Raw genomic sequence first — 27,149 nt, 5'->3', positions numbered from 1 at the left:
TCACGTCCAATTTTCCAGCAGTTGGACTACTGGAGGATCCAGCACTGAGCACTTGCACTTTTCCTTATTTGGCACTGATTACCTTATCCGTGCACTAAGTCACCTATGAACTGTTTATTTGGACAATTTTTTGCACATATTTTGGCACCTTTTTGCACTTTGTCAACTAAAGTGTTTATTTAAGATTGCTTATACTATAATTGATATATATTTATTGTGAATACCACTGGTTCACCACCACTATACTGTGAAAAACCCTTTTATACCACTTGATTGTTAATTTATTATCCAGGATATGAAAAAAAAGGGGGTTCATGAGGAAGTCAGTATGACTAATCCAGTAGAGTGGGCTAACCATTGTTATGTTACACATTGGAGGATACAAATGGAAGCTACTACTTGTACTGCATAATAAATACCATAACAGAAGATACTCACGCGCTGCCACTGACTATATTAGTGTGTAGGTATGTATATAATATGTAGCGGATACCACAACCACGACGCTGGGTCAACTTGTTGATGTGAAAGCAACACACAGTGACGTGTTCATAAATCAAGTGCTCAGACTGTAATACACACATGACAACCTTTTCACTGTATGAGGTAGTGACCTCAAAGGTAGTAAACCGAGTGCTCCACCAAATAAACATTGTATGCTCACCTTAAGGATTGGACCTATGTAATATGTTTTATACAGGTCTCAAGCAAGGTTTGATTCTTATAAGCAAGAAGACACCTCAGAAAGCCTGATGCAGGAAGGGATTGTGTCCCTGCTGGGAATAAAACCCATCACTTTCCTTAGTAAAAGCACCTAACACAGTACACAAAAACACTGCCTAGGTGCACAGTTATCCCTTTGATCACCTAGATGTTTAACCCCTTCCAGCAAGTGTCAGTACAGTGACTGTACATATTTTTAGCACTGATCACTGTATTGGTTTTCATTGGTTCCCACCAAGTGTCAGTGTTCGATTGTCCGCTGCAATATCAGTCCCACTATCAGTCCTCACCTCCATTAATAGTATAAAAGCAAACCAAAAAAATTCCGGTACATTTCTCATAGTTTGTAGATGCTATAACTTTTCTGGGCAAAACAAACTACATACGCTTATTGGGATTTTTTTTACCAAAAATATGTAGCAGAATACATATTGGCCTAAATTAATGAAGAAATTAGATTTTTTTGTTTTTTTTGTTTTTTTTTTTTGGGTATCGGTTTTATATCAGAAAGTAAATGTTTTTTTTTTTTTTTTTTTTAATTTGTCTGTTTTGTTTTTATAGCACAAAAAAAAAAAAACCCAGTGCTGATCAAATACCCATAAAAGAAAGCTGCTTTTATGGGGGGAAAAAAAAAGGCAAATTTGATTTGGATACAGCGTTGCATGACTGTGCTATTGTCAGTTAAAGTAATGCAGTGCTATTTCGCAAAAAATTACCTGGTCATGAAAGGGGGTAAATCTTCTGGAGGTCAAGTGGTTAACTTCCTGGTGTCTCAGTGGGACAGAGCAATTTCTGCTCTGTACAAAACCTAAATGTTGACTTTACGTATACTTTAAATTTGTATTCCGTTGCATATAAAACTTTAAAGATTTATCTATTTTTAACATCGCAATTTTACCTGTATAGGAATGTATTGATTTTTGGCCTTGTTGATTTCTTGACTGCTTGGAAACTGCATATGAGATAGGAATTGATTGCCTATCTGTCTTGTGATTATTATTTTTTTTTTTTTACCCTCCTGATGGTTATTTACAGATCTTAGGACAGTGGAAATGTGTTCCATCTAGCATTTATGAAAATACAGCGGTGATAAAGAATTTTAGCTGTAAAAAGTAAAGCATAAATGCATGTATCAATTCACAAACTTTTTTATCGTGAAATTGGGTCACCTTTAAAAAAAAAAAAAGATTAAAACTACTTGCCTACTGTGCACTTAAACCCCCTTCCCATCCAGACCAATTTTTAGCTTTCAGCGCTCTCACACTTTGACAATTGCGCGGTCATGCTACACTGTACCCATATGAATTTTTTATCATTTTTTTCACACAAATAGAGCTTTCTTTCGGTGTTATGTAATCACCTCTGGGTTTTTTTTTTTTTTACAAAAAAAAAGAAAAAAGACAAATTTTGAAAAAAAAAAAAGTTTTTCTTATTTTCTGCGAGTAAATTTTGAAAATAAATTTTTCTCCTTCACTGATGTGCGCTGATGAGGCGGCACTGATGGGCACTGATGTACACTGACGGGTGGCACTGATGAGCACTGATGGGCGGCACTGATGGGCAGCACCATCAGTGCCCACACTCAGTGCCCATAGTGCTGCCAGTCAGTGCTCATCAGTGCCTAGATGAGCAGGCACTGATGGGCACTGACTGACAGCACTATGGGCACTGATTGTGGGCATTGATGGGGGGCACTGATGGCGGGCACTGTGTGTGTGTTTTTTTTTACCTCTAGTAATCAGGGCACTGGTGATCGGTGCCCTGATTACATTTGTTCTGTGTCCCCGGCGCTGTGCAGCTCTCCCTCCTTCTTCACACTGCAGGCTCTGTGTGAGGAAGGAGCGCTGGCGATGAGAGATGATCTCATATGTTTACATATGAGATCATCTCTCATTGGACGGTCCGATCACGTGGTGAATGGCCGCTGTGATTGGCCATTCACCACGATCTGTGATCGGCTGTGTCCAAGGGACACGGCCGACACAGATTTTCCCTGATGCGCGCTCGCGGGAGCGCGCGGGGAGACTGTTTCTGGGAGGCCGTATAAAGACGGCCTCCCAAAAATGTGAGTCCGCGCTGCAGCCGTATATAGGCTGTAGCGCGGATGGGAAGTAGTTAATGCTTACATGAATGGTAAATATTAATAATATTAATAATATTAATAATAATTTCTAACCGGGTGGCCTAAGATCAGCTCACAGGGAGGTAATTTACAAATTGAGAAGTGAAGCTAACTGTTCTATTGAAGTGAAAATTCTGTTCAAGTTGAGGCTCTGACTTGAGACTGCAAAGTCCTGTTTGTACAAAGATGGCTGTATCCATATAGAGACCATACAAAACAAGGTGTAATAGAGTTAGTAATGAAGAATTGCTGTATCCACTTCACGGAGACCATAGGCAATACTGGTGTATCTAGTCTTTTCCCCTCCATCTGCCTTCATGTGGGCACAGCTTAAAGAGTTTGTTACCCTAAAAAAAAAAGAAAAAAAAAATTGGATCCTGCTCCTTTAATCAATACAGCACACTTTCACCCCCTTCCTGCCCAGGCCAATTTTCTGCTTTCAGCGCTGTCACACTTGGATGACCAATGCGTGGTCATGCAATACTGTAGCCTAATTAAATTTTTATCATTTTTTTTTCACACCAATAGAGCTTTCTTTTGGTGACATTTTAATCACCACTGGGTTTTTTACTTTTTACTAGACAAAAAAGACAGAACATTTTGTGGGAGGGAAAAAAAAACTTTTTTCTTAGTTTGTCAGTAATTTTATAAAGAAGTAATTTTTCTCCTTCACTGATGTGTGCTGATTAGGTGGAATTGATGAGGCACTAATATGCCTCACTAAAGGGCACCGACAGGCATCCCTAATGGGCACGGATTGAGGTCGCTGGTGGGCACTGATTGGGGTCACTGATGATCAGGGCCCTGATTACTTGTCCTGGACTCTCCTTTTGAGGAACCGCTGATTGGCTCTCCTCGCCACACACACTTGACAGTGTGAGGTGAGGAGCGCCAATAATCGGCACTTCTGCATTTACATGTGACCGGCTGTGATTGGACACAGCCGATCACATGGGTAAAAAGCCACGTCATTGGCTTTTTACCAAGATCGGGGTTGTGCCGTATCCTAGGAAGGCACGAGAGTGGGCAATCTGGAATACCATCATATGACGTCCTCCCAAAATGAGAGCTGCTCTGCCATCATTTGACGGTGGGCAGGTGGCAAGTAGTTAAAGCATGTTATACAGCACAGTGCTTGTGTTGTGTCATTTGGTATCCCTGTATCACCTAAAAAACTGACCAATCCGGCCAGTTTCTGCCCTCCCCTCTGTACACTGACCACAGTGTATCATGGCTGCTGAGCCCTGACACCATGGTCAGTGTACGTGCCTCTGTCATCTGCTGCCCTGCTCTCCTCTGTCCTCCTCCCCCCTCCCCTCCCCTCCCTGCCTGTCGGCTCTTACCAATTGACCCCCCCCCCCTCCCGCTGCTTAAATACCTTTTTAGACCTCACACACAATCTCCTGTGTTACACTGCAGCATAGGAGGCTGTATATGTCCTTTGTAAAAAAAGATGCCTATTTCTACCTGATTTCACAGCGCAGATGGGCGGTCACATGACTCCTCGAGGCACCCCTCTTCTCCGGCTGACGTCTCGGCTCTCTCCTCCCGACTGACGTCAGCAGGGGAATTTCAGCCCCTTCCGCTCTAGCTGTGGGAGCCACAAGGAGTCACGTGACCGCCGATCTGCGATGTGAAATCAGGTAGAAATTTTTTTTTTTTCTCTCTCGTTCATTGACAGATGCAGTCTCTGTTCTTAACAGTAGGATTATACTGCCCCCTACAGGAGTAGGACGCTAAGCAGAAAAAAAGTTCTTGCTACGTCTGTGGGCAGTCTCAGGAGGGTATACTCCTTCTCTCTGCTATAGGATGTCAGTTTTTTTTTTCTGCATAGTTAGGAGTAAGGACCTAGTTCCATGCTGGGATCTCTGGTCCTGGCAAAAGTTTTTTTTTTTTTTTGGTAGTGTTTTTTTATCCGGATTTTTTCCTGTGAGATCTACAATCGCCTAAGCCGGACTGGGTGAATGGCTGGATATATAGATCCAGCGGTCATCCCTGCCGGCCAGCAAGCATGCACAGACCCCAGCTCCGCACTAGGTCGGCCGCAACATAGTCCCACTGGATGGGGACTGGCCCTGTGAGTTAAACGTCTCGCCAGGTTGCATACGACTGGGTCTAGGCCCGCGTTGCAGCATTCCTATTGGCCGACAGTCCCCCCACTTCGGTGGAGAGGGGTCCGGTCAGGAGATGGCGCCCGCTGGTTCCAGGTATGATGTATGCTTTTCCCCCTCTCAAGTTGCTGCCAAAACCTCTTTGCAGGATCAAGGCGAAGGCGGAAGGAATTCCGGTCATCCTTGTGGCTCCGGACTGGCCTCGGCGAGCTTGGTACGCCGACCTGGTCAGGTTAGTCACAGATGTTCCTTGGAGACTTCCTCTCAGGGAGGATCTACTGTCTCAAGGGCCATTCTTCCATCCTGCTTTACAGTCGCTGGCTTTGATGGCTTGGCTGTTGAAAGCAAGGTGCTGAAGGACAGGGGATTGTCTGCTGCAGTAATTCCCACTCTGCTTAAGGCAAGGAAAGCGACTTCTAGAAAGATCTATCATCATACGTGGAAGTCGTATATTGCGTGGTGTGAGTCTCTCTTGGGGTCCCCCCTCGCTCTTACTCGGTGCCTCGGATCTTGGCCTTCTATGGGGAGTTGATCAAAAATTGGCCTTGAGTTCTATCAAGGGTCAGGTCTCGGCCTTGGCAATTTTCTTCCAAAGGCCATTAGCCAATCATTCCCTGGTGCGTAACTTTATCCAGGGGGTGAGACGCTTGGCACCTCCGGTGTGACCTCCGTTGCCACCTTTGGTGCTGTCGGTTCTCCAGAAACCTCCCTTTGAAAATATTCGGGAGATTCCCCTGCACACCTTATCCCAGAAGGTAGCCTTCTTGGTGGCTGTTACTTCTGCGCGCAGGGTGTCAGAACTGGCGGCGTTGTCCTGTCGTTCTCCCTATCTGGTGGCTCACAGGGATAAAGTGGTGCTTCATCAGGATCCGTCCGTCCTTCTGAAGATGGTTTCCAGTTTCCACTTAAATGAGGACATTGTGCTACCCTCCTTGTGTCCTAAGTCTAAACATCCTAAGGAATTTGCACTGCATACTTTGGATTTGGTTCGGGCAATCAGGGTGTACTTAGCGACTACTGAGTCTTTTCTGAAGTCGGATTTGCTCTTTGTTCTCATGGATGGACAGAAGAAAGCTGCCTGCGTCTTCTGCGACTATTTCCAGATGGATCAGCCAGACAGTTGTGCAGGCTTATTCACTTAAGGGTCAAGTTCCACTTTTCCCTGTTAAGGCGCATTCTACTCAGGCGCTTAGTAATTCTTGGGCCTTTCGCCATCAGGCATCTGTGGTTTAGGTTTGCAAGGCGGCTACCTGGTCGTTTGTTCATACCTTCACAAAGTTTTATAAGGTGAATGTGCTGCCATCTGCAGATGCCTCCTTTGGCCGCAAAGTTTTGCAGGCTGCTTTTTAAGGGGGTTTTTAGTCTCCCTTGAGGGTGTTTACTGTTTTTTTCAGGTGGGTCTCATCTTGTTGTTCTGATGAGTTCTATGTTGCCTGGTTGGCTATGGTTCAGCCTTGGGAATTATTTTCTGCTGTTCCCACCCCTCATGTTTTATGGCACTGCTTTGGGACGTCGCTGCTGTTAAGAAGAACAGTCTGTCAATGAACGATAGAGAAAATTGGATTTTTGTCTTACCGTAAAATCCTTTTCTCTGAAGTTTATTGATGGAGGCAGTACCCACCCCTCTATTTTGAGTTGGGTTGGTATAGTTTTCTCTGACACTGCTTTGTTACAAAACTGACATCCTATAGCAGAAGAAGGGAGTATTCCTCCTGGGACTGCCTATAGGCGTAGCAAGAACTTTTTTTTTCTGCCTAGTGTCCTACTCCTGTAGGGGGCAGTATAACCCTACAGAGACTGTGTCCATCAATGAACTTCAGAGAAAAGGATTTTACGGTAAGACAAAAATCCAATTTTTACAAAGGACATACACTGCAGCATAGGAGGCTTTATAACAGAGGGGATTGTGTGTAGTTTATGAAGTGGCTTAACAACTACTTTAAAGAGTTCAGTTTTGGTTTATTCACCTACGTTTTAACTAATGGTAATGCATTTTCCTTTTTCTTTTTTCTTTTTTCTTTTTTTTGTAGTTTAAAATCTGCAGCATTCCCTAAAAGAATACCTCGTCATAGTGTTCTAAAAATCTTTGTTTCTGTATGTTACCCTGATAGGGACTTCTAGTGGCGGGCATGCCAACACATGGCACAGTCATGGTCTAGCTTTCGTTACTGTCAGGAAGCTGGTTCTCCAACAATAATGTGCAGCCTATGCTAAAGTGAGTGCATAGAAAAAAAAATAAGTTGAAAAATGAATTTTAAGGAAAAAAAATTGCCTTAGTTTGATACAAAAATAGTAACGTAAAATTGGAAAAACCTTCATTTTTTTCCAAACCCTTTATAAAGAAAACATTGATTTTTTTTTTTTTTTGTAATGTTTAATTGTATAAGAATTTGGCTCTTTGTTATGAAAATGGTTCTGGTAAATTTTTACCATAATATGATGCCATAATATGATGCCTAATTAGTCAAATTGGGTCTACCTTTGTATAAAAAGTGTCAAATGATTTAAAAAAGAAGGGTACAGAGTCTGTTAGAAACCCAACAGGATCAGGAAGACTGTGGGCCATTTGTGTTTAAAGTTGACTAATCTGCATATGCAATACACAGCAAATATAGAAAATGGTTCTCTGCTCTGATGAGTCTGTAGTTTTTGGCCTTGGTGCAAAATGCTATGTCTGTGGTAGAGTGCCAACATTACTAATCACCATGGGAACACAATGCTTATAGTAAAACTTGTTGTAGGGGTTGTAACATCTGAGGTGTTGTATTTTTTTTTTATATCAACAGGCACTGAAAAACCCTTAAGAGCCGGTTCACACTGCCGCGACCTCTAAGTCGCCTCATAAGGGGCGACTTGTTAGCGCGACTTCAGCTCGACTTTGCGCTTATTCAGCGCGACTTGTATGATAGACGACTTTGTACGACTTTGTATTTGGCCAATCAGAATATGATGGTTCTGGGTCATGCTCAATCACACAAAAAAAAGTTCTTCAAAATTGTCGTTTTTGATAGAGAGCCAGTTATTGAAAAAATTATTGAAAAAAAAAAGAGATTTCTTTGGATTTAGTGTCTGGGGGGGTCTAAAAAGTGTACCTGTGAAGTTTCAGCTCTGTAGCATGTCCAGAACCAGAAAAAAAAGATAATTTTTCTTATCTATTAATAGAGCAGGGTAGTGGCTTCTCTCCACCTTGCCTTTTTTTTTTTTTTTTTTTTGCTGGCATTTATCGGGCATTTTTTGGGCGTCTTTGGAGGCAGGCATGACTTTTTTGGATTTAGTGTCTGGGGGGTCTAAAAAGTGTACCCGTGAAGTTTCAGCTCTGTAGCATGTCCAGAACCAGAAAAAAAAGATAATTTTTCTTATTAATAGAGCAGGGTAGTGGCTTCTCTCCACCTTGCCTTTTTTTTTGCTGGCATTTATCGGGCATTTTTTGGGCGTCTTTGGAGGCAGGCATGAATAAAATTTATGAATGAAATGTATGGCTGAAATTTGCACCGCACAGAGATCGCATGTAATTTAGGAGCAGTGCGCTCCGAATTACATGCGATCTCTGTGATCGCACTAATGTGAACCGGCACTAAGTCCCCTTTCACACTGGCCTAACTACAAAGTTATATTTACAAATAGAGGGAGTTAGGCCCATTTCACACGATCGGACCGATCAGGTCCGCCTATCCATTTTTCAGGCGGACCTGATCGAGCCACCCATTCTCCTCTATGGAGAGGGGGATGTAAGCGGAGTTGTCCGCTGATACCCGTCTGTAATCTGATAAGATCCACTTAAAACAGACTGATGGCGATATCTTCACCATCCATCCAGTGGGTCGGATCGGATGAAAATTAACATCCTGTCCGTTTTCATCCGATCTCCCCATAGACTTCTTTTTTACACTTTATTACTTTTGAGTCGCTGACCTGGAAGCAGTCAAAGGGCTTATGCACACTGAAGAAGAAGAAGCTTCTCCTTCAGGCTTTTGAATTTTTTTTTTTTCTGCCTGTAAACTAATTTCCATGTTTGCTAATGTGTCCATTCACACCATGGCTTTTTCAAGAGATTACATGTATAGGCTCTTAAAGGCAGAAAAAACCCCTCCAAACTCTTGTTTTTGAGAGGAGCTTTTGAGCAGAAAAATGCCCAAGTGCCCAAAAACGCAAACAAGCGTGAAAAAGCTAGAAAATGCACAAAAAAAGATAAAATGAGGAGAGGGCTGGAAAAAAACGAGAGAAAAAAAAAAAAACGCTTATGCTCAAAAGAGCTCAGAACTCAATAAAAACGTGCAAAACAGCACAAAAAAGCATAACCTTCTTCAAGCTTTTAGGCAGAGAAATAAAAGCTCAAATGCCTGTAAGGTCTCATGCACATGGAACTCCTGTTTGAGCATCTACTCTTTTTTCAGATATATATTTATTTATTTATTTTTTTTATGCATTTGCACGTATTTACATGTATTTTAACATATATGGGTGAAAACTTATTCTCGCATTCTTGTTCTGCACAATATGTAAATGGGCATTTGCACACATTTTGCTAGCATTTGCGCACATGATGCATAGAATTGCACATTGCTAAGCAGTGATTCTTTTCTGTATTTCAGAAACAAGCCAAAGGACAAGATTTGTTTGACCAGATTGTATACCATTTGGACTTAGTGGAAACTGATTATTTTGGTCTTCAGTACATGGATGCTTCCCAAGTGTCGGTATGTATCTTCTGCCATTGTGTCCCTGAAAATATTTCTTTCCTATAAACAGCTCTTGCTAGGAAGCTTTGTAACCACAGGGACCAATGAAAAAAGTATAAATTGAATCCAAAATGCGCTAAAGGATTTGTTTAAAACCTTTTTATTAAGTGTTTATCCCTTGCTGCTTCCTTATTTTATTTTATGTCCCACAGTGGTGGTTATCATTTTAAAATAAAAATGAATTGGAGTTCTTCACAAACTATTGCACAGTTCAGGGCCGCATTCAAACCAGGTTTTTTTTTACTGCGGTTTTTGGCACGTGGCAGACTAGGGTTGCCCATTCACTTGAATAGGCTGCCCTATGTACCACAAACACCCTAAAGTAGTTCATGTACCTTTTTTTTTTTTTGGCACTGAGCCAAGCATGTTTTGTTATGAGTATTTTGTGTGGCAAATGCTCGAATGCTAACTCCCATCTGGGGTGCCACTAAGAATTAATGGCACAGCAAGTGTGATACTTGTTTTGGCACATGTTTTGCTCTTTTCCAGGAAAGCAAGCAGAAATGCCAAATTGTGAATTGGGGCCTTATATTCCTTAAAATTGTGCTAATTGTAGGCTATTTCAATTTAAGTTTTTCTAGAGTCGAGCAGAAAAAGGACCTAGTTTAGTGGTGATAGTTATCAGAAATAGCTTTTAGTAGTTTTATAGTTCTATAGATATTTATTGAAAATAATATATATATAGTACATGTGTATTTGTTGTGAAATCACATGATAAAATACTGAAGACAGTTAAAATAACTCCCACATCTTAGTGATAACTTGGTTCTCCATGGGATTAGGGTATTTAAAATTGAGAACATTAAAAATGATAGCTTGAATAAAGTGGAATTGGTATAAAAAAAATTGAGCTGGTTTGTTTTGTTTGCTTGTTGAGTTTGTTTTTCTTCCCCTTATTTTATATTCGTAATCTCTTTTTTTAAACATCTTACATTTTATTTTAAAATCTGTATTCTTTTTTTGAATGCCTAATATTTTTTGAATAGCCATCAAGCTCTATACAGACAGTCCCTGGGTTAAAAACAAGATACCAGTAGGTTCTGTAGGTTTGTTAAGTTTGAATTTGTTTATAAGATGGATCAGCTCGATTTTTTTTTTTTTTACATTTTATGGATAGCATAATCAATAGTTAACACCCCTGTAAGGTTTTTGTTGCTGTCTGTGTCCCTGTTCAGAAGATTTCACTTCAGTTTCTTTCCCTGTAAGAATTGGATTTTGAGTTCTTGGGTTCTTGTGGAAACAAGGATTGGTGATAAAGCTTCAGTAGAGACACTTTTTTTCCCCATGATAACTCTTACAGGAGTGAATTTCCCATCCTAAGGGTAGGTTTTCTTACACTTCCTGTTGTTTCCCTCCATTTTGCACGTAGGTGTTGTATGCAGGTTGGATGTTTGTAACGCAGGGACTGTCACAGTAGCCATTAAGTATAAAACCCTGCTTTTAGGAGGTAGACAATAAGAAAGCAGAAGGTGGGTCTCCTTCCTGTGGGATACAATCTCCTGCAAAGCTAGGCTGCCTTTGTTCAGCTTAGTCCTGAAGGGGAGTGTGTGGCGCTATTCACAAAAGTTACTGATTTTCAGCCATCACTTCACCCCGTGTTACCTTGGGATTAAAGAGCCAGTACCACCGTTGGGGCATATCCTCAGGCTTTGTTTTGTGAATGGCCAGGAGAAGTGGGAAGCAGAGCCACAGCTTTAGCACTCACCTCTGAGACCCCCCAGCATGTGAACAAGAAGAAATTCAGGATGTGGAGGAAACTGTTCATAATGTGAGGTGGCTTTTGAGGCAACTGAAATCTCCAATTTTACTAAAATTTACGAAATGCCCTTCTAGATTTCAGAAATGCATAGTTTCTGACTTTTCCTGATTTGGACAGACTGTTTCTCATTTGGAATCACATATTTCTGTCCCTCCTTTCTCCCCAGAAGTTCCTCTTTTTTTGGTCTGATGTTTAGATTTCTATAAATTTTGCTTTTTACCTAACTATTTAAAAGTTTTAAACATTACTCTAACTTTAATCCAACCACTAAATGTAAATTTGTTATTTTGAAAGGCCAGTGTAAAGTGGTGAAAAACATGTAGCTCTAATCGGTAATCTTTTGCATAACAATATTTTTCATATGTGCAATATATATATATATATATATATATATATATATATATATATAATATATATATATATATATCAGGAGTGTGTTCTTTGCTTACATACATTGTACTAAAAGATGTCCCTTTTTCTTTGCTTCAAAAGTTGAAGTATATAAATGTTGTCAAGATTTCTAGTCTGGAGAAGATTGTATTTCTCATTCAAAACCTACTAATCTCTACCCCAAAGGTCCAACTAAACAGATTACACACTTAGGTAACCAGGTTCAGGTAGTATGGCAAGAAACCCCCAACAGCAAGTGGCTCTTGTTGAGAGTTAAGCGCAAGTTTGAGTCTTTCTTCTAATGTGTGTTATCTGACTGCTATATTGCTACAGCTGCTAATGTGCAGCTATTATTACCATAATGCCTAACAAACTTCAGACTCTCCAATTCCACTCTTGGTCTCTGCAGTCCAGGAGCCAACTTAGCCCTTTGTTTTTGCATGAGGGTTTTGGTCTAAGTGGTGGCCTCCTTTTAAAAACCTTTCTATATTCCCAATTTTACTCCAGACCCTTGCAACTCCATATTCTAGCAGCATGGAATAAAAGGGTGCAGTTTCTTGACCATCCCATATGCCCGACCAGCAAAACCAGACTTGCCCTGGCATGGGGGTCACAAGTTTAGCACTGGAATCAGGGAAATTCTTCCTCCCAATGTTCTCACGACAGAAGCCTGCCTACCTAGCTAGGGTGGAGGTCTAGATACCCTTTCAATAGATGGACAAAATTATCGGACGAAGCTCCTCTCCTGATTTTAAAGTTCTTGAGCTCAAGGTGATTGTTATCCCTGCAATACTTGGTCCCTCATCCAACCAGGATTCGGTTGAACAATGCCATGACAATGGCTTACATTAACCTTCAGGGAGTAAATAAACCTCTCGCAAACACTGTTTGCCATGCACTACCTAGGCATGAAAAGTTTGCAGGAGCTTTCCGAGTGGACAGTGACTGGACTCTGGAGAATGGTCTTTACACCTTTTTTAAAGGTGGGGAATTCTGAATATGGACTTCTGGTTTCCAGGTTCAGCAACATACTGAGCAGGTTTGTTTTCAGGTCCAGGGAACGTCTAGCCTCTACAGTGGATGGCCTGGGGACTCTGGGATCAGTTCAACCTGATCAGTGCCTTACCTCCTTTAAAAAGCTGCCTTTGTCTGCTCCGTGGGATTGAGGGCTTTCTGGTGATTTTTGTGCACCAAATTGACTCAGAAGGTTTAGTAAGAGTGTAACGGAACCGCGACCCACACTGTGTTTGTGGGCTTCCATCAGTATACGGCTTCCTTCAGTCTTGAACATAGATATCAGATTTTCCAGCCGCCCCCATACAAAGCTAGCCGACAACTTATCTTGTTCTGGAACCTTCTCTTTTATTGAACAGTCACACAGTTTATATACAGTATGGACATTCCCCTCCTGATCAGCATGGACAATCCCCTTCCTGATCAGATTACCCAATCAGGTCAGGGGTTGCCTGATTACATTATCATATGCAGATGAAATTGTGTACAGAAATTGAATTAACCTGAACTAATTTTCTAGCCATCTGGACAGAAACAATATGTGAGTTTATTAACAATTATCAATGGGACAGACAGGCTTAACAGAATACACATCACACCTCAATACACAGACAATAGGAAGGGACCGCCAGTGACAGATTGTTTGTGACTGACATTGAGGTACAATACACATTATCATGAGTGTAAACACAGTACCCATTTGAAGCAATCCAAACCATATTCTCAGTGTCCATTAAGTATCTGGCTTTCACTCCCAGTGACGGTGAGTACCGTCACAAAGAGTAAGTAAACTTCCATCACTAATTTGTACCTATAGTTAGGCCTATAATAAGGCTTACCTATAGGTAGTGTAAATATTTACTAAATGTGCACCATTCCTTAAGAGCCCTGTGCAGTGACCGACAGCACCACCTATATGCTAAAGCTGGTTTTCACCTAAATAAAAAGTGGGCCTGCTGTGCTAGGGGAGAAGTTTGAGAAGGCTGGAGGAGTATTTAAGCTATAATTGACAGGGGAGGGAGAATTCCAATATAAGGCAGACGGGTATATACAATATAAAGTGGGACAGGGGCAGACGCTAATGGAGGGTGGAATAGTGGGAAGATTGGGGGAGGGAGGGCTGTGTGGCAGCTGATAAGGACTTTGCCACATTGCAAACAATCATTGGCAATGATTGAGTAGACATGAATAAACCTACTACGTCCAAAGTTAGAAGATCTAAATAAGAAAAAGGCATTTAAAAATGAAGAACACTTCCGGTATCATTCATTTTAGTCCCCGTTCACACTAAGGCGACCTGTGAGGCGACCTGGTCGCCTCACAGGTCGCCTTCCATAGGGAAGCTGCGGACCCGTTCTAATAGGAGCGACACAAGTCGCTCCGACTTAGAAAAAGGGTCCGGAGCTTCTTTGGGGCGACCCGGAGGCGACCGCCATAGACTTCAATGTTATGAAGTCCGTGGCGGCCGCTCCGAGGTCGCCCCCCCCCCCCAGGTCAGATCGCGGCAATGTGAACGGGGCCTAAAAGTTTCAAAGAATATAACAGAGTATGCAAAAATTCAAAACAAACGACAGGTTGCAAAAGGCAATATATTATTTTCTAAAAAATAAATAACATAAATGTGTCTGAAAACTGTGAACACAAATATGATGATGATGTGATTACAAACAAAATATCTTAAATTATACAATATAACATAATAATAATAATAATTAAAGATCCCAAAGTCCATAAAAATGACCAATCTCCAAATCAACGGTGAATAATGTGATTCCAATTCAAACAGTGAAAGTCCATAAATCCATAAAATGGTGCATGAATCCCTCCACCTTTCAAGCTGCTCCCTTACCGGACGGATATAATAAGGGTGCAAAATAACTCTTCCCAAGTCCTTCCTGTGCTGTGCAAGCGATAAGTGCTTCAGTACAAACTATGTGAACACTCAGCAAACAAAGCCTCTTACCAGATATCACACAGTATTTGGCATAGATGCATGCCCTTGAGGATATCCCTTCCACAACATTAATGGATGGACTCAGAGTGGCTCAATGGAACATCCTGCTGCCTCAAACGCTTCCCTTATGACGGCATCCCCAAGACGTATCCCATAGAAAATAAAGTGGCGAGCAATAGTGCATTACCTCAAAACAACTTTAATGAAATAAAAGAAGTGCACTTACACAATCCAACTTATTACGAGCAGTCTGCAATAGCTTGATGGAAACCGCATCAAAAGAGCTTCGACTGAAACAGGAGGGTGCCTTCCTGTTTCAGTCGAAGCTCTTTTGAAGGAAACGCGTCATAGAGGAGGCGCCGCGCCATCACATACAACGTCCGCGGTCCGCACTGCAGGTGGCCGCGGTTTCCATTAAGCTATTGCAGACTGCTCGTAATAAGTTGAATTGTGTATGTGCACTCCTTTTATTTAAAGTTGTTTTGAGGTAATGCACTATTGCTCGCCATTTTATTTTCTATGGGATACGTCTTGGGGATGCCGTCATAAGGGAAGCGTATGAGGCAGCAGGATTTTCCATTGAGCCACTCTGAGTCCATCCATTAATGTTGTGGAAGGGATATCCTCAAGGCGAGGCATCTATGCCAAATACTGTGTGATATCTGGTAAGAGGCTTTGTTTGCTCAGTGTTCACATAGTTTGTACTGAAGCACCTAATCACTTGCACAGGAAGGACTTGGGAAGAGTTATTTTGCACCCTTATTATATCCGTCCGGTAAGGGAACCCCGCTTGAAAGGTGGTGGGATTCATGCACCATGTTATGGATTTATGGACTTTCACTGTTTGAATTGGAATCCATCTTTTTATGGACTTTGGGATCTTTAATTATTATATTATATTATATTGTATAATTTAAGATATATTCTTTTGAATCACCATCATCATATTTGTGATCACAATTTTGAGACCCATTTATTTTTTATATTTTAGCGCACCAGACCACTCTTACACATATATTTTTTCCAATTGGCTAATTAGTGATAGGTGCGCTGATTGAAATTAAAGCTGCTACCAAAGATCCATATTTAATATATTATTTTCAACTTGTTAATATACAGTTGTGCTCATAAGTTTTCATACCCTGGCAGAATTTATGATTTCTTGGCCATTTTTCCGAAAATATGTATGATAACAAAAAAAAATTTTCTTTCACTCATGGTTAATGTTTTGCTGAAGCCAGTTATTATCAATCAACTGTGTTTACGCTTTTTAAATAATGATGGTAGAAACTACCCAAATGACCCTGATCAAAAGTTTACATATCCTGGTGATTTTGGCCTGATAACATGCACACAAGTTGACACAAAGGGGTTTGAATGGCTATTAACCACTTTAAGACCGGTAGATTTGACCCCCTTCTTGGCCAGGCACTATTTTGCGATTCGGCATTGCATTACTTTAATGGACAATTGCGCGGTCGTGCGATGCTGTATCAAAACAAAATTTACATCCTTTTTTTCCCACAAATAGAGCTTTCTTTTGCTGGTATTTGATCACCTGTGCGATTTTTAATTTTTGCGCTATAAACAAGAGTGACAATTTTGAAAAAATAATATATTTTTCACATTCTGCTATATAATATTCCCAAAAAAAAATGTAAAAATCCAAATTTTTTACCATTTTAGGCCAATTGGTTTCTGCTACATATTTTTTGGTAAAAGAAATCGCAATAAGCGCAAAAGTTATTGCGTTTACTAACTACGGGAAAGATTTGTCATTTTTGTTTTATTTTTTTTTACTAGTAATGGCGGCGATCTGTGTTTTTTTTTTTTTTTGCGGGACTGCGACATTGCGGCAGACAGATCGGACCCCTAACTGACATTTTTGACACTTTTGGGGGGACCAGTGACATTACTACAGTAATCAGTGCTATAAATATGAACTGTTACTGTTATAATGACACTGACAGGGAAGGGGTTAACCCTATAGGTGATCAAAGGGTTAAATGTATGCCTCATGCTTACTGACGTGTGTGTGTGGGGGGGTTCTGTGACAGACAGAGATCGCAGGTTCAGCAATGCTGAATCCTGTGATCTCTCCCTGTCTGTCACTGAGAAGATCCGCTTGCTTTGTTTACATAAGCAGGCGGGTCTTCTCACACTTTCCCCGATGATCGGGGGAAGGGAGGCGGCGTCTAAACACAGTGGCACGCATGCACCGCCGAGACCATTAGGAGTCCAGCGACGTAGGTCTACGTCGGTGGACCCAGGGGAGCCGCACTGAAGCAGTAGGATTGTTATGAGCAGTCGGCAAGTGGTTAAAGGTAACCATTTTCACCTGTGATCTGTTTGCTTGTAATTAGTGTGTGTATAAAAGGTCAATGCGTTTCTGGACTCCTGAGAGGCCCTTGCATCTTTCATCTAGTGCTGCACTGATGTTTCTGGATTCTGAGTCGTGGGGAAAGCAAAAGAATTGTCAAAGGATCTGTGGGAAAAGGTAGTTGAACTGTATAAAACAGGATATAAAAAGATATCCAAGGAATTGAGAAGGTCAATCAGCAGTGTTCAAACTCAAATCAAGAAGTGGAAAATGAGGGGTTCTGTTGAAACCAAACCACGGTCAGGTAGACAACTAAAATTTCAGCCACAACTGCCAGGAAAATTGTCAGGATGCAAAGAAAACCCATAAATAACATCAGGTGAAATACAGGACTCTCTGAAAACATGTGGCGTGGCTGTTTCAAGATGCACACTAAGGAGAACTTGAAGAAAGATGGGCTGCATGGTCAAGTCGCCAGAAGAAAGCCATTACTACGCAAATGCCACAAACTATCCCGCTTACAATATGTCAAACAGCACAGACAAGCCTCAAACCTTCTGGCACAAAGTCATTTGGAGTGATCAGACCAAAATTTAGCTTTTTTGGCCACAACCATAAACGCTATACTTGGAGAGGAGTCCACAAGGCCTATGATAAAAGGTACACCATTCCTACTGTGAAACACAGAAGGGGATCACGGATGTTTTGGGGATGTGTGAGCTACAAAGGTACAGGAAATTTGGTCCGAATTGATGGCAAGATGAATGCAGTATGTTATCAAAAAATACTGGAGGAAAATTTGCATTTATCAGCCCGGAAGCTGTGCATGGGGCGTACTTGGACATTCCAACGTGACAATGATTCTAAACACAAGGCCAAGTCGACCTGTCATTGGCTACAGCAGAATAAAGTTAAGGTTCTGGAGTGGCCATCTCAGTCTCCTGACCTTGCTATCATTGAGCCACTCTGGGGAGATCTCAAACGTGCAGTTCATGCAAGAATTTACAGGAACTGGAGGCCTTTTGCCAGGATAAATGGCAGCTTTACCATCTGAGAAGATAAAGAGCCTCATCCACAAATACCACAAAAGACTTCAAGCTGCCATTTATGTTAAAGGTGGCAATACACAGTATTGAGAACAGGGGTATGTAAACTTGATCAGGGTCATTTGGGTAGTTTATGTTGTCATTATGATTTAAAAAGTGTAAACACAGTTGATTGATAATAAATAGCTTCAGCCAACACTAACCATGAGTGAAAAAAGTTTTTGTGTTATCATTCATAGTCTCTGAAAAATGGCCAAGAAATCATAAATTCTGCCATGGTATGTAAACTTATGAGCACAACTGTAACAACATTGCCCTCAAATGAGTTAATATTGGTCTTAAAGGGTTAAAATACAGTGAGCAAAATACATAATCAGAAAATATATTTTTTTGTTTGCAGGAAGCAGTTGATTTAGGCAATTGGAGGAACTTGTCTTAATAATCAGCAAGCCTTTGTCTTAATTTTTTTGCAGCAAAGAGAAACATAATACATTAGTCTACTTTACCTCATTCAATCTATATAATGAAGAACAGTGCAGTAAACAGCTGACACTGATGTTTAGACATCTGGGAACCCAGAGTTTTAACCATTACATCCTGCGATACAAATTGTTACAGCTGAAATTTTCTTTTAGTGGTTGAAAACCCTTACATATACCCAGTGAAGTATAAACCTCAGTGAAAAGTGTTGCGCTGTTGTTCAGTAATTAAAATAAATCTTATTAAACAATGCTCCCAATACCATCAAGGATAATTAGGTGGAATTTATCATGATAGAAATTATAAGCAATTCTATACAATACAACCCCGCGCTTTAATGATTCGATGTCCTTATAGAAGTCCACTTAAAAAAAAAAACAACCTTTTAGCCCCCTGCATTAAAACTCTAAATTTGATTGGCAGCTGTGGGGAAAAGACTGATTTTGTGCAAGATCTTTTTTAGCAAGCTACTTGCTCAGCCTGATTTCTGATAAGGAGGGTTTAAAGCACCCAAAAGTGGAACTTCCGCTAATTAACTTTCTCCCTTATCCCCCCTCCAGTGCCACATTTGAAACCTTTCAAGGGGGAGGGGAGATGGGTACCTGTTTTTGACAGGTACCCTTCCCCACTTCCAGGAGACAGAAGCGCCATCTCATAGAAATCCATACTCCCTCCTCCTTCCCCCGCCACCGGACCAGTGAGAAAGCGCAGCGCGTTTCATGCATGTGCAGTAGGCAACTGGCTGTGTAGCCGAAAGGCTTCACTGCGGGTTTCCCTTACAACGAATGGCAGTGGCAGCTGACCCGGAAATCAGCTGGGGTACTGATGTCGTGGGCTCCCTGGACAGGTGCCTATATATTAAAAGTCAGCAGCTACAGTATTTATAGCTGCTGACTTTTTACATTTTTTTCCCAAGCTGTAACACCACTTTAAAGTGTATGTAAATCCATTTTTCTCTTTCGTTCACTGACAGACACAGCTCCATGTCTTCTTAGACCCTTGGGCTTCTGCTGCTCTCTTTAGGAGTAGGACTAGGCCGAAATAATTTAGGCTACGCCCCTGAGGCAGCCCCAGGGGGTATACCATTACTTCTTGCTTTAGGACTAAAAGTTTTTTTTTTTCTGCCAGGTCAGGAGTAGGGACCTGGCTCCCTGTTGGGATCTGTGGTCCTGGCATTTTTTTTCTTTTAAAATTGAATTTTTTATTTTCTGTTCTTGTGTGAACTACAATCAACAGCTGGACTGAGCGATGCACTGGATATCCTAGATCCTTATGGTCTTCCCAGTCTGGCCTGCGTGTGCAACCAAACTATTAGCTCCGCGCTAGTTTGGCCATGACATAGCCCGAATGGATGGGGGCTGGCCAATGAGTAAAACGCCTCGCAGGGTCGCATAGCTCTGGTCATGACAGCAGTCATGATCACAGTCGCAGCGTAACTCTGGCCGATACACCCCCATTCCAAAATGGTCTGGTGGACTTCCGGGAGTGGTGCCCGCCTAATGCCAAGGTGTGGTGAGTAGTATCTCCCCTCTTTTCTCTGGGAATTGCTGGGGTGGTTGCGGGCTCTCCCTGGGGATGGTAGTCCTCCCTGTGTCCTTCCTCCCCTCATGATTTTCCCCCCTCTCCCAATCGGGGGTTTTGGTCCTTGCTTCCGGCAAGGTTCTTTTCTTCCAACTTATGCCTTTCTCACAATCGGCTGCAGGGCCTCTACGGGGCAGTGCAGGACCTGTTAGCACAAGGAGTCATTGCGCCAGTTCCAGAGTCGGAATGTTTTCAAGGTTTTTATTCAAATCGGTTTACCGTTCCCAGGAAGGAAGTCAAAGTCTGCCTGATCTTGGACCTCAAGGCTCAGAACCACTTTGTGCGGGTTCAGAAATTTTGGATGGAGTCTATTTGCACGGTAGTGGCTTTCCTTCCATCAAGGGGATCTTTTGGCTTCTATTGATCTCAAGGACGCTTACCTTCATATTCCAATATATGTCGGGCACCAGCGTATTCTTCAATTTGCCGTGGGTGAGGAGCATTATCAATTCGTGGCACTACCTTTTTGGTCTCGCTTCAGCTCCTTGGGTGTTCACAAAAGTTTTGGCCTCACTGTTAACCTTGCTTCGATAGAAGAGGATCACAGTACTAGGTTACCTGGACGATCTGCTTCTACATGCAGAGTAAAAAGCATGTACGTGGACAGAATGCCCCAGATTGGGACTATAGCGGGTAACGACACAGGTAGGTGTAGAAAAGAAAATAATTTATTATGTATGAACAATATACAATAATTGGCAAACGGGCCGAAAATGATACACGATTGCACAATTGTGAAAAACACATTAAAAATTGTAAGCGACTCTTTACATTGTTAGACCCAATGATCCTTTAGGCATGGGGGAACCTGAAGTATGGTTCTGAAGACCCTACGCGTTTCAATGTTACTCTTCTTCAGGGGTCTTTTAGACCTTGGTCCCGATTTACTGTTTATAACTTTTTTACAATGTTCTATAATAAAATATATCTTTATCTACATGCAGAGTCTTCTACGGCTCTAGAAGTCGACTTGAGCACTACTGTGCAAACTATATAGGAGTTTGGATGGAACTGAATTTTCAGAAATCGGCTTTGACTCCGTCCACCAAGCTTGGACTACTTGGGTCTGATGCTGGATTCAGCATCAGCCCAGGTGTTTCTTCCACAGGCGAAACCTCTGACGCAATTCGGCTTCTGTTGTCGAACCGTCGGTCGTCTCTCGGGACTTGCATGCAAGTGCTGGGTCTGATGGTATCCACCTTCGAGGCGGTTCTATTCAAGGTGTTTGGATTTGAGAGGAGTCCAGTCTGCCAATCATAATCCTGGAGATTCGGGTGATCAGACTTTGTCTTAGTGGATGACTCCTCTGCAGGGGTGCCTAGTGAGAATACAATCGGACAATGCTAGGACGGTGGCATATGTCAATCATCAAGGGGGCACAAGGAGTGCCCTGGTTGCCCGGGAAGTAGCCAGCATTCTGAGGTTAGCAGAACTATGTTCTGGCCCTCTCTGCTGTGCACATTCCGGGGGTAGAGAATTGTCAAGTGCGAATGAGCTCTTCACCCGGAAGTGTTTCATCAGCTGTGTCTCCGGTGGAGGACCCCCGATGTGGACCTGTTGGCCTCCCATTTCAACAGGAAGGTGCAGAGGTTCATGTCAAGGTTTTGGGATCCTCTGGCCGACGCCGCAGACGCCCTGGTTGCTCATTGGGGTCAGTATCGTCTGATTTATGCTTTTCCTCCAATACAACTTCTGTCAAGACTGCTACGCAGAATCGAGGTAGAAGGGATTCCAGTCATTCTGGTGGCACCAGACTGGCCTCGCCATTCTTGGTACGGTGGTCTGGTAAGGCTGGTAGCAGATGTCCCTTGGAAACTTTCTCTCAGGGAAGATCTTCTTCTGTCTCCGGGACCAATCTTCCAGCCTGCTATACAGTCGTTGGCTTTAACGGCTTGGCTATTGAAAGCCAGGTGCTGAAGGACAGAGGGCTGTTGGAGTCGGTGATTCCTATGTTTAAAGTTAGGAAATCCTATTTCTAGCACCATCAAGGTCCAGATTTCCGCTTTGACCATATTTTTCAAAAGGCCATTAGCGGCAAAGTCCTTTGTTCACACCTTTGTGCAGGGAGTGTGCCATCTGGCTCCTCCTGTGCGATCTCTGGTACCTCTGTGGGATCCCAATTTGGACCTGTCCGTGCTTCAAAGCCTCCTTTTGAATACTTCCTATGCTCACTCTGTTGCAGAAGGTGGCCTTTTTAGTCGCTATTACTTCTGCGCGTAGGATGTCAGAGTTGGCTGCCTTGTCCTGTCGGTCACTTTACCTGGTGGTTCACAGGGACAAAGTGGTATTATGACCTGTCAGGCGTTCCTTCCTGAGGTTTTCCTGGGGTTTCATTTGAATGAAGACGTGTTACCGTCCTTATGTACTAAGCCGAAACATCCTAAAGAAACTGCTTTACATTCCTTGGATGTAGTCAGGGAGATTTGGGTGTACCTGGCGGTGACTGAGTCGATTCAGAAATCTGATTCTTTGTTTGTTCTTACGGATGGACCTCGTAAGGGGCAGGTCGCATCTGCTGCGATCATTTCCAGATGGATTAGGCAGACAATGGTCCAGGCCTATTCTATTAAGGGTCAGGTTTCTCCTTTCCCTGTCAAGGCGCATTCTACGAGGTCACTTACTGCCTCCTAGGCCTTCCGTCCTCAGACGTCAGTGGTTCAGGTGTGCAAGGCGGCTACGTGGTTGTCTGTACACACATTCACAAAGTTTTAGAAGGTAGATGTACTTGCATCTTCGGATGCTGCGTTTTGGCCGCAAACTTTTTTGCAGGCTGTAGTGCAGAGGCTCCTGCCTCTTGAGGGTGTATTTTTTCCTGGTTGGCTATGTTTTGCCCTTGTTGGAATTTCTGTTTATTGCTGTGTTTTTTCCACCCCTCATGTTGATACTGCTTTGGTACGTTCCAAGGGTCTAAGAAGACATGGAGCATTGTCGGTCAGTGAACCTTCGAGTAAAGGATTTTTTACAGTAAGACAAAAATCCAGTTTTCTCTTTCGTTCAGTGACAGACACTGCACCCGCCCCTCTGTTGGGTTGAGTTATGTATTTTTCTGACACTGCTTGTTATAAACTGAAGTCCTATAGCGGGAAGTGATGGTATACCCCCTGGGACTGCCTCAGGGGCGTAGCCAAAATAGTTTCTGCCTAGTCCTACCCCTGAAGAGAGCAGTAAAAGCCCAAGGGGCAAAGAAGACATGGAGCTGTGTCCGTCAGTGAACCTCAGAGGAAAGAATTTTACGGTAAGATAACAATCCAGTTTTTTTTTTTTTTTCTACTGACTGGGGGCATCTGTTTAGCAATGGCTATCTAAGAGGCTTTTTTTCTTGATATTTCCTTATACATACTGTTTTTGTGTTTTGTGGGACTTGATTGAACGCAGATGTGTGTGTGTGTGTGTGTGTGTGTGTGTGTGCGTGTAAAAAAAAAAAAAAAAAAAATTCTTAATCTTTTCCTAATTTATCCAAAACTTAAAGTTGACTTTTCATACAAATTTACCCTTTCACTGTCACCAACGTATGCCATTCATTGGCAGTAGTGGGCGGTTTAACACACACTCCTGACTGCTGTAGCCTGTATATTGTGAGCGTGTGTGTGTGTAGATCTGATAAGTCCACTGTCAGATGGGAGCAATCAATGACAGTCCACTTGTCAGATATACACACATTCTGCCTGATCGCCTTTCACACCCCGGCAACAGGCATCTGTGCTTCAGCAGAGGGAAGATGAGACATCAGAGGTCTAAAAAAATCCTGATGTCTTATCAAAGATCACCTGTGATGAAAAAACTCCGGTTTCCATCCCTATTTTTTCCAAACCTTAGAGATCTGTATTTCATTGTACCTTTGATACTGGACTTGTTATTGTTGTATTGTCCATGTACACTGTATATTTTGTTTTTCTGTGAGCATGGACTGATTCTCTTATGTCTTTGTCTTTTATTGTTTATTTTGCTTATGAAAATGAATAAAAACAGATTCAACATAAATAAAAAAAAAAAAAAAGCAGTATTAAAAATAAAATAAATAAATAAAAAACACCTGTCACTTAAAAAGTGGACTTTAGTTTAGTGAGGGGGACGAATTGTAAAACTCAAAGTGGTTCTAAACACTTAGGCTAGGTTCAGACTTGTCGTACTTGTCTGGTGCAAATTTCTCCATCATTTTCACTGTGTATTTCCAAAGCGGAATTACCCCCAGAGAGCTAAATGTAAAAAAACATTGCCAGCAATAAAACATTGTAAAAAAAACAGCGTTGAGGTCACCCCTCCAACCCCCACACCAAAAGTAAAAAATATTGCGTGGAATGCCTCCAAAATCTATACCAGGCCCCTTAGCTGAGCATGCAGCCTGGTAGGCCAGAAAAGGGGGTAGGGGGATGAGAATAAATGAGCGCCCCTCCCTCCTGAATCATACCAGGCTACATGCCCTCAACATGGGGGGGGGTGCTTTGGGGGCACAGTGGGCTCTGTTGATGGGGACAAGGGTCTCTTCCCCACAACCCAGGCCGGTGGTTGTGGATGTCTGCTGGCAGGGGGCTTATCGAAATCTGGGACTCCCTCATCAAGGCACGGCGCTCTTCATTCAGGGCACACTCGGTGTGCAGTGATGCCATCAGCTACAGCCGATGTGAAGAACTCCTAAACCGCTCAAATTTACCGTACCAATAGACAAAATTTGCTATAAGCTTACCTATAGGTACAAATTGTAAATAAGTGTGTTCCACAGCTTTAAAGGCCAAGTTCAAGCTTTATTAAAAAAAAAAAAGAAAAATGCACTAGATTTTGCAGGTAGAAATATGTACATTTTTTTTACACTGCAGCCTACAAAGCATTATGCCCACGATTAGTTCCTTGCTCCTGCAGACACTCGGTACAGCTGTCTGCCCATACATTTATACCAGTGTTTCTCAACCCCGGTCCTCAGAGCACACTAACAGGCCAGGTTTGCAAGAAAACTGAAATACATCACAGGTGATATAATTTCTCTGTCGCTCATTGACAGACGTAGTCTTCTTGATTCACAAGAACTGGGTTATGTTGTCTCCGCCGGAGCAGGACTAGGCAGAAAGAAAAAACGTTCTGGCTCCACCTTAGGGGCAGTCCCTGAGGGTATATCCTCCCTCTCTCTGCTACAAGGCATCAGTTTTTTTCTGTCTAGTCAGGAGTAAGGACCTAAGTTCCTTGCTGGGATCTTTTTGGTCCTGGCAAGATTTTTTCTTTAGAAAAAATATTTTTTAGGTAGTTTTCTCCAGTGTTTTTTTCCTGTGAGATCTTCAAGCAAATACGCCGGACTGGGCGACACTAGTGGTCACCCCAGCCGGCCTACGAGCGCGCGCAGACCATTGCATTGCGCTTGGTCGGCCGCGACACATTCAAGTAAGTATGCGGGGCCGGGCGACGGGCTGGATGTTGAGATCCAGTGGTCACCCCGGTTTCTGCCTACAAGCGCGTGCAGACCAGAGCTCCGCGCTGGGTCGGCCGCGACGGAGTTCCATTGGAGGGACTGACCTTGCGAGTTAAAAGTCTCGCTTGGACGCCAGGAACCAGAGAGTCGAGGCGTCCGGAGTGGTCCACAACCCCCCACCCCGGTGGAGAGGGTATTGTGAAGAGAGGGTGCCTGTCGGTATGGTGAGTAAACGTTCCCTTTTTTCCTCGTTATGAGGCAGTATGAATTATGGGCCCCTCCATACATGGTCAGTATATATCTGACACTAAAAGTCCCCCTTGTAAATACAGTATGTGTTTGGTGGGAAGTGGACTTGGTTTGAGAGCTAACACTCTACCCAGCAGACTGTAGTATTACAGCAGACATAGGAGGTATAATCCTACCTTAATTGTAGTGTACCTCCTGCAGATCGATAAACCGCCACTTAGCAGAGATGCAGGTGGATGTGCTGGGAAAAACGATTTCGGCAGTCCGCCGCCATTTTGCCGTAGACCGGGTGCATGAATGTCCTCAGGTCACGCCGGCCGCCATGTTTTTGGAGTCTATTGTCTCCCGTATGGGGGCGGCCATGTTTGATGAGCCCAGCTACCTCGTGGAGAGCTGGGAACGCCGGAAGGCGTACACAGGGGGCGGAGCCACGTCCTTCTACCCGGGAAAACGAACACAGCTCTTTCCAGTCTGTAAAAGACAGACGCTGACTGCAGTTGGTTGGAAACTTCTCTGCATCGGGTGGTGAGCCTTGGGGGTCCCTCTCTCTCTCTGTGGGGATCGAGAAGCAGGTACTCTGAGGGGCGCTATTGCGCTAGGGGGAGACACATAAAAAAAAAAAATAGAGGTATTTTTTTTATTTAAAAAAAAAAAAAAAAAGTTTTTTTTTTCTGGCAGAGGTGTCCTGAATTAACATGGACCCTGCCACTCCTGTATCTCCACCGGATCCCCTCGAGGTGTCTGCAGGATCCTCCAGCATTCCACTGACGGTTGAATCATTGTCAGCTATTATGGAAACTTTTGTGTCCCGGGTGGAAGTGGCTTGTCAGGGACAGGGCGCAAGAAAGCGACCCCCGCCTAACCCCTTATTATCTGAAACTTCGGATTCAGAATCTGAGCCTATTTCTGCAGTTGCAGGTACTTCATCTGGGATTGGTGTCTCGGGTACTGTCTCTTCAGACAGTGAGGAGGATGTTTCGGCATCAGCCATAGCCCGAGAGGAAGCGTTGGTAAACGCACTCATTGTATCTGTTCAAGAAACCTTAAGATTACAGGGTATTCCGTCGGAAATAGCTGAAACTGAAATCCCTTTTGGGACTAAAAAACGCATCAAAGTGGCGAAGGTTTTTCCATTGCCCTAATGTTTTGGCAATCCAATCAAAGAAGAATGGAGTCTGCCAAAACGCACCTCTGCTATTTCTAAACGCATTAACAGGCGTTATCCATTTGAGGAAACCCTCATTAAGAAATGGACAGAACCAC

General features: G+C 42.7%; 1 protein-coding gene across 2 annotated transcripts in view; it reads left to right on the top strand.

The window, feature by feature from the left end:
* The window catches only part of EPB41L4B (erythrocyte membrane protein band 4.1 like 4B), an 839,761-nt gene that overhangs the window by 115,296 nt on the left and 697,316 nt on the right, over positions 1–27,149 (top strand). For both annotated transcript variants that reach the window (XM_082258285.1, XM_082258286.1), the window contains exon 2: positions 9,549–9,653. In XM_082258285.1, the coding sequence (XP_082114411.1) occupies positions 9,549–9,653 (105 nt within the window). The remainder of the gene's footprint in view (positions 1–9,548; positions 9,654–27,149) is intronic.

The sequence above is a fragment of the Pelophylax lessonae genome (assembly GCF_965119305.1).
Source record: "Pelophylax lessonae genome assembly, chromosome: 5".
Lineage (NCBI taxonomy): Eukaryota > Metazoa > Chordata > Amphibia > Anura > Ranidae > Pelophylax > Pelophylax lessonae.
This window is presented reverse-complemented; position numbering and strand designations above follow the sequence as displayed.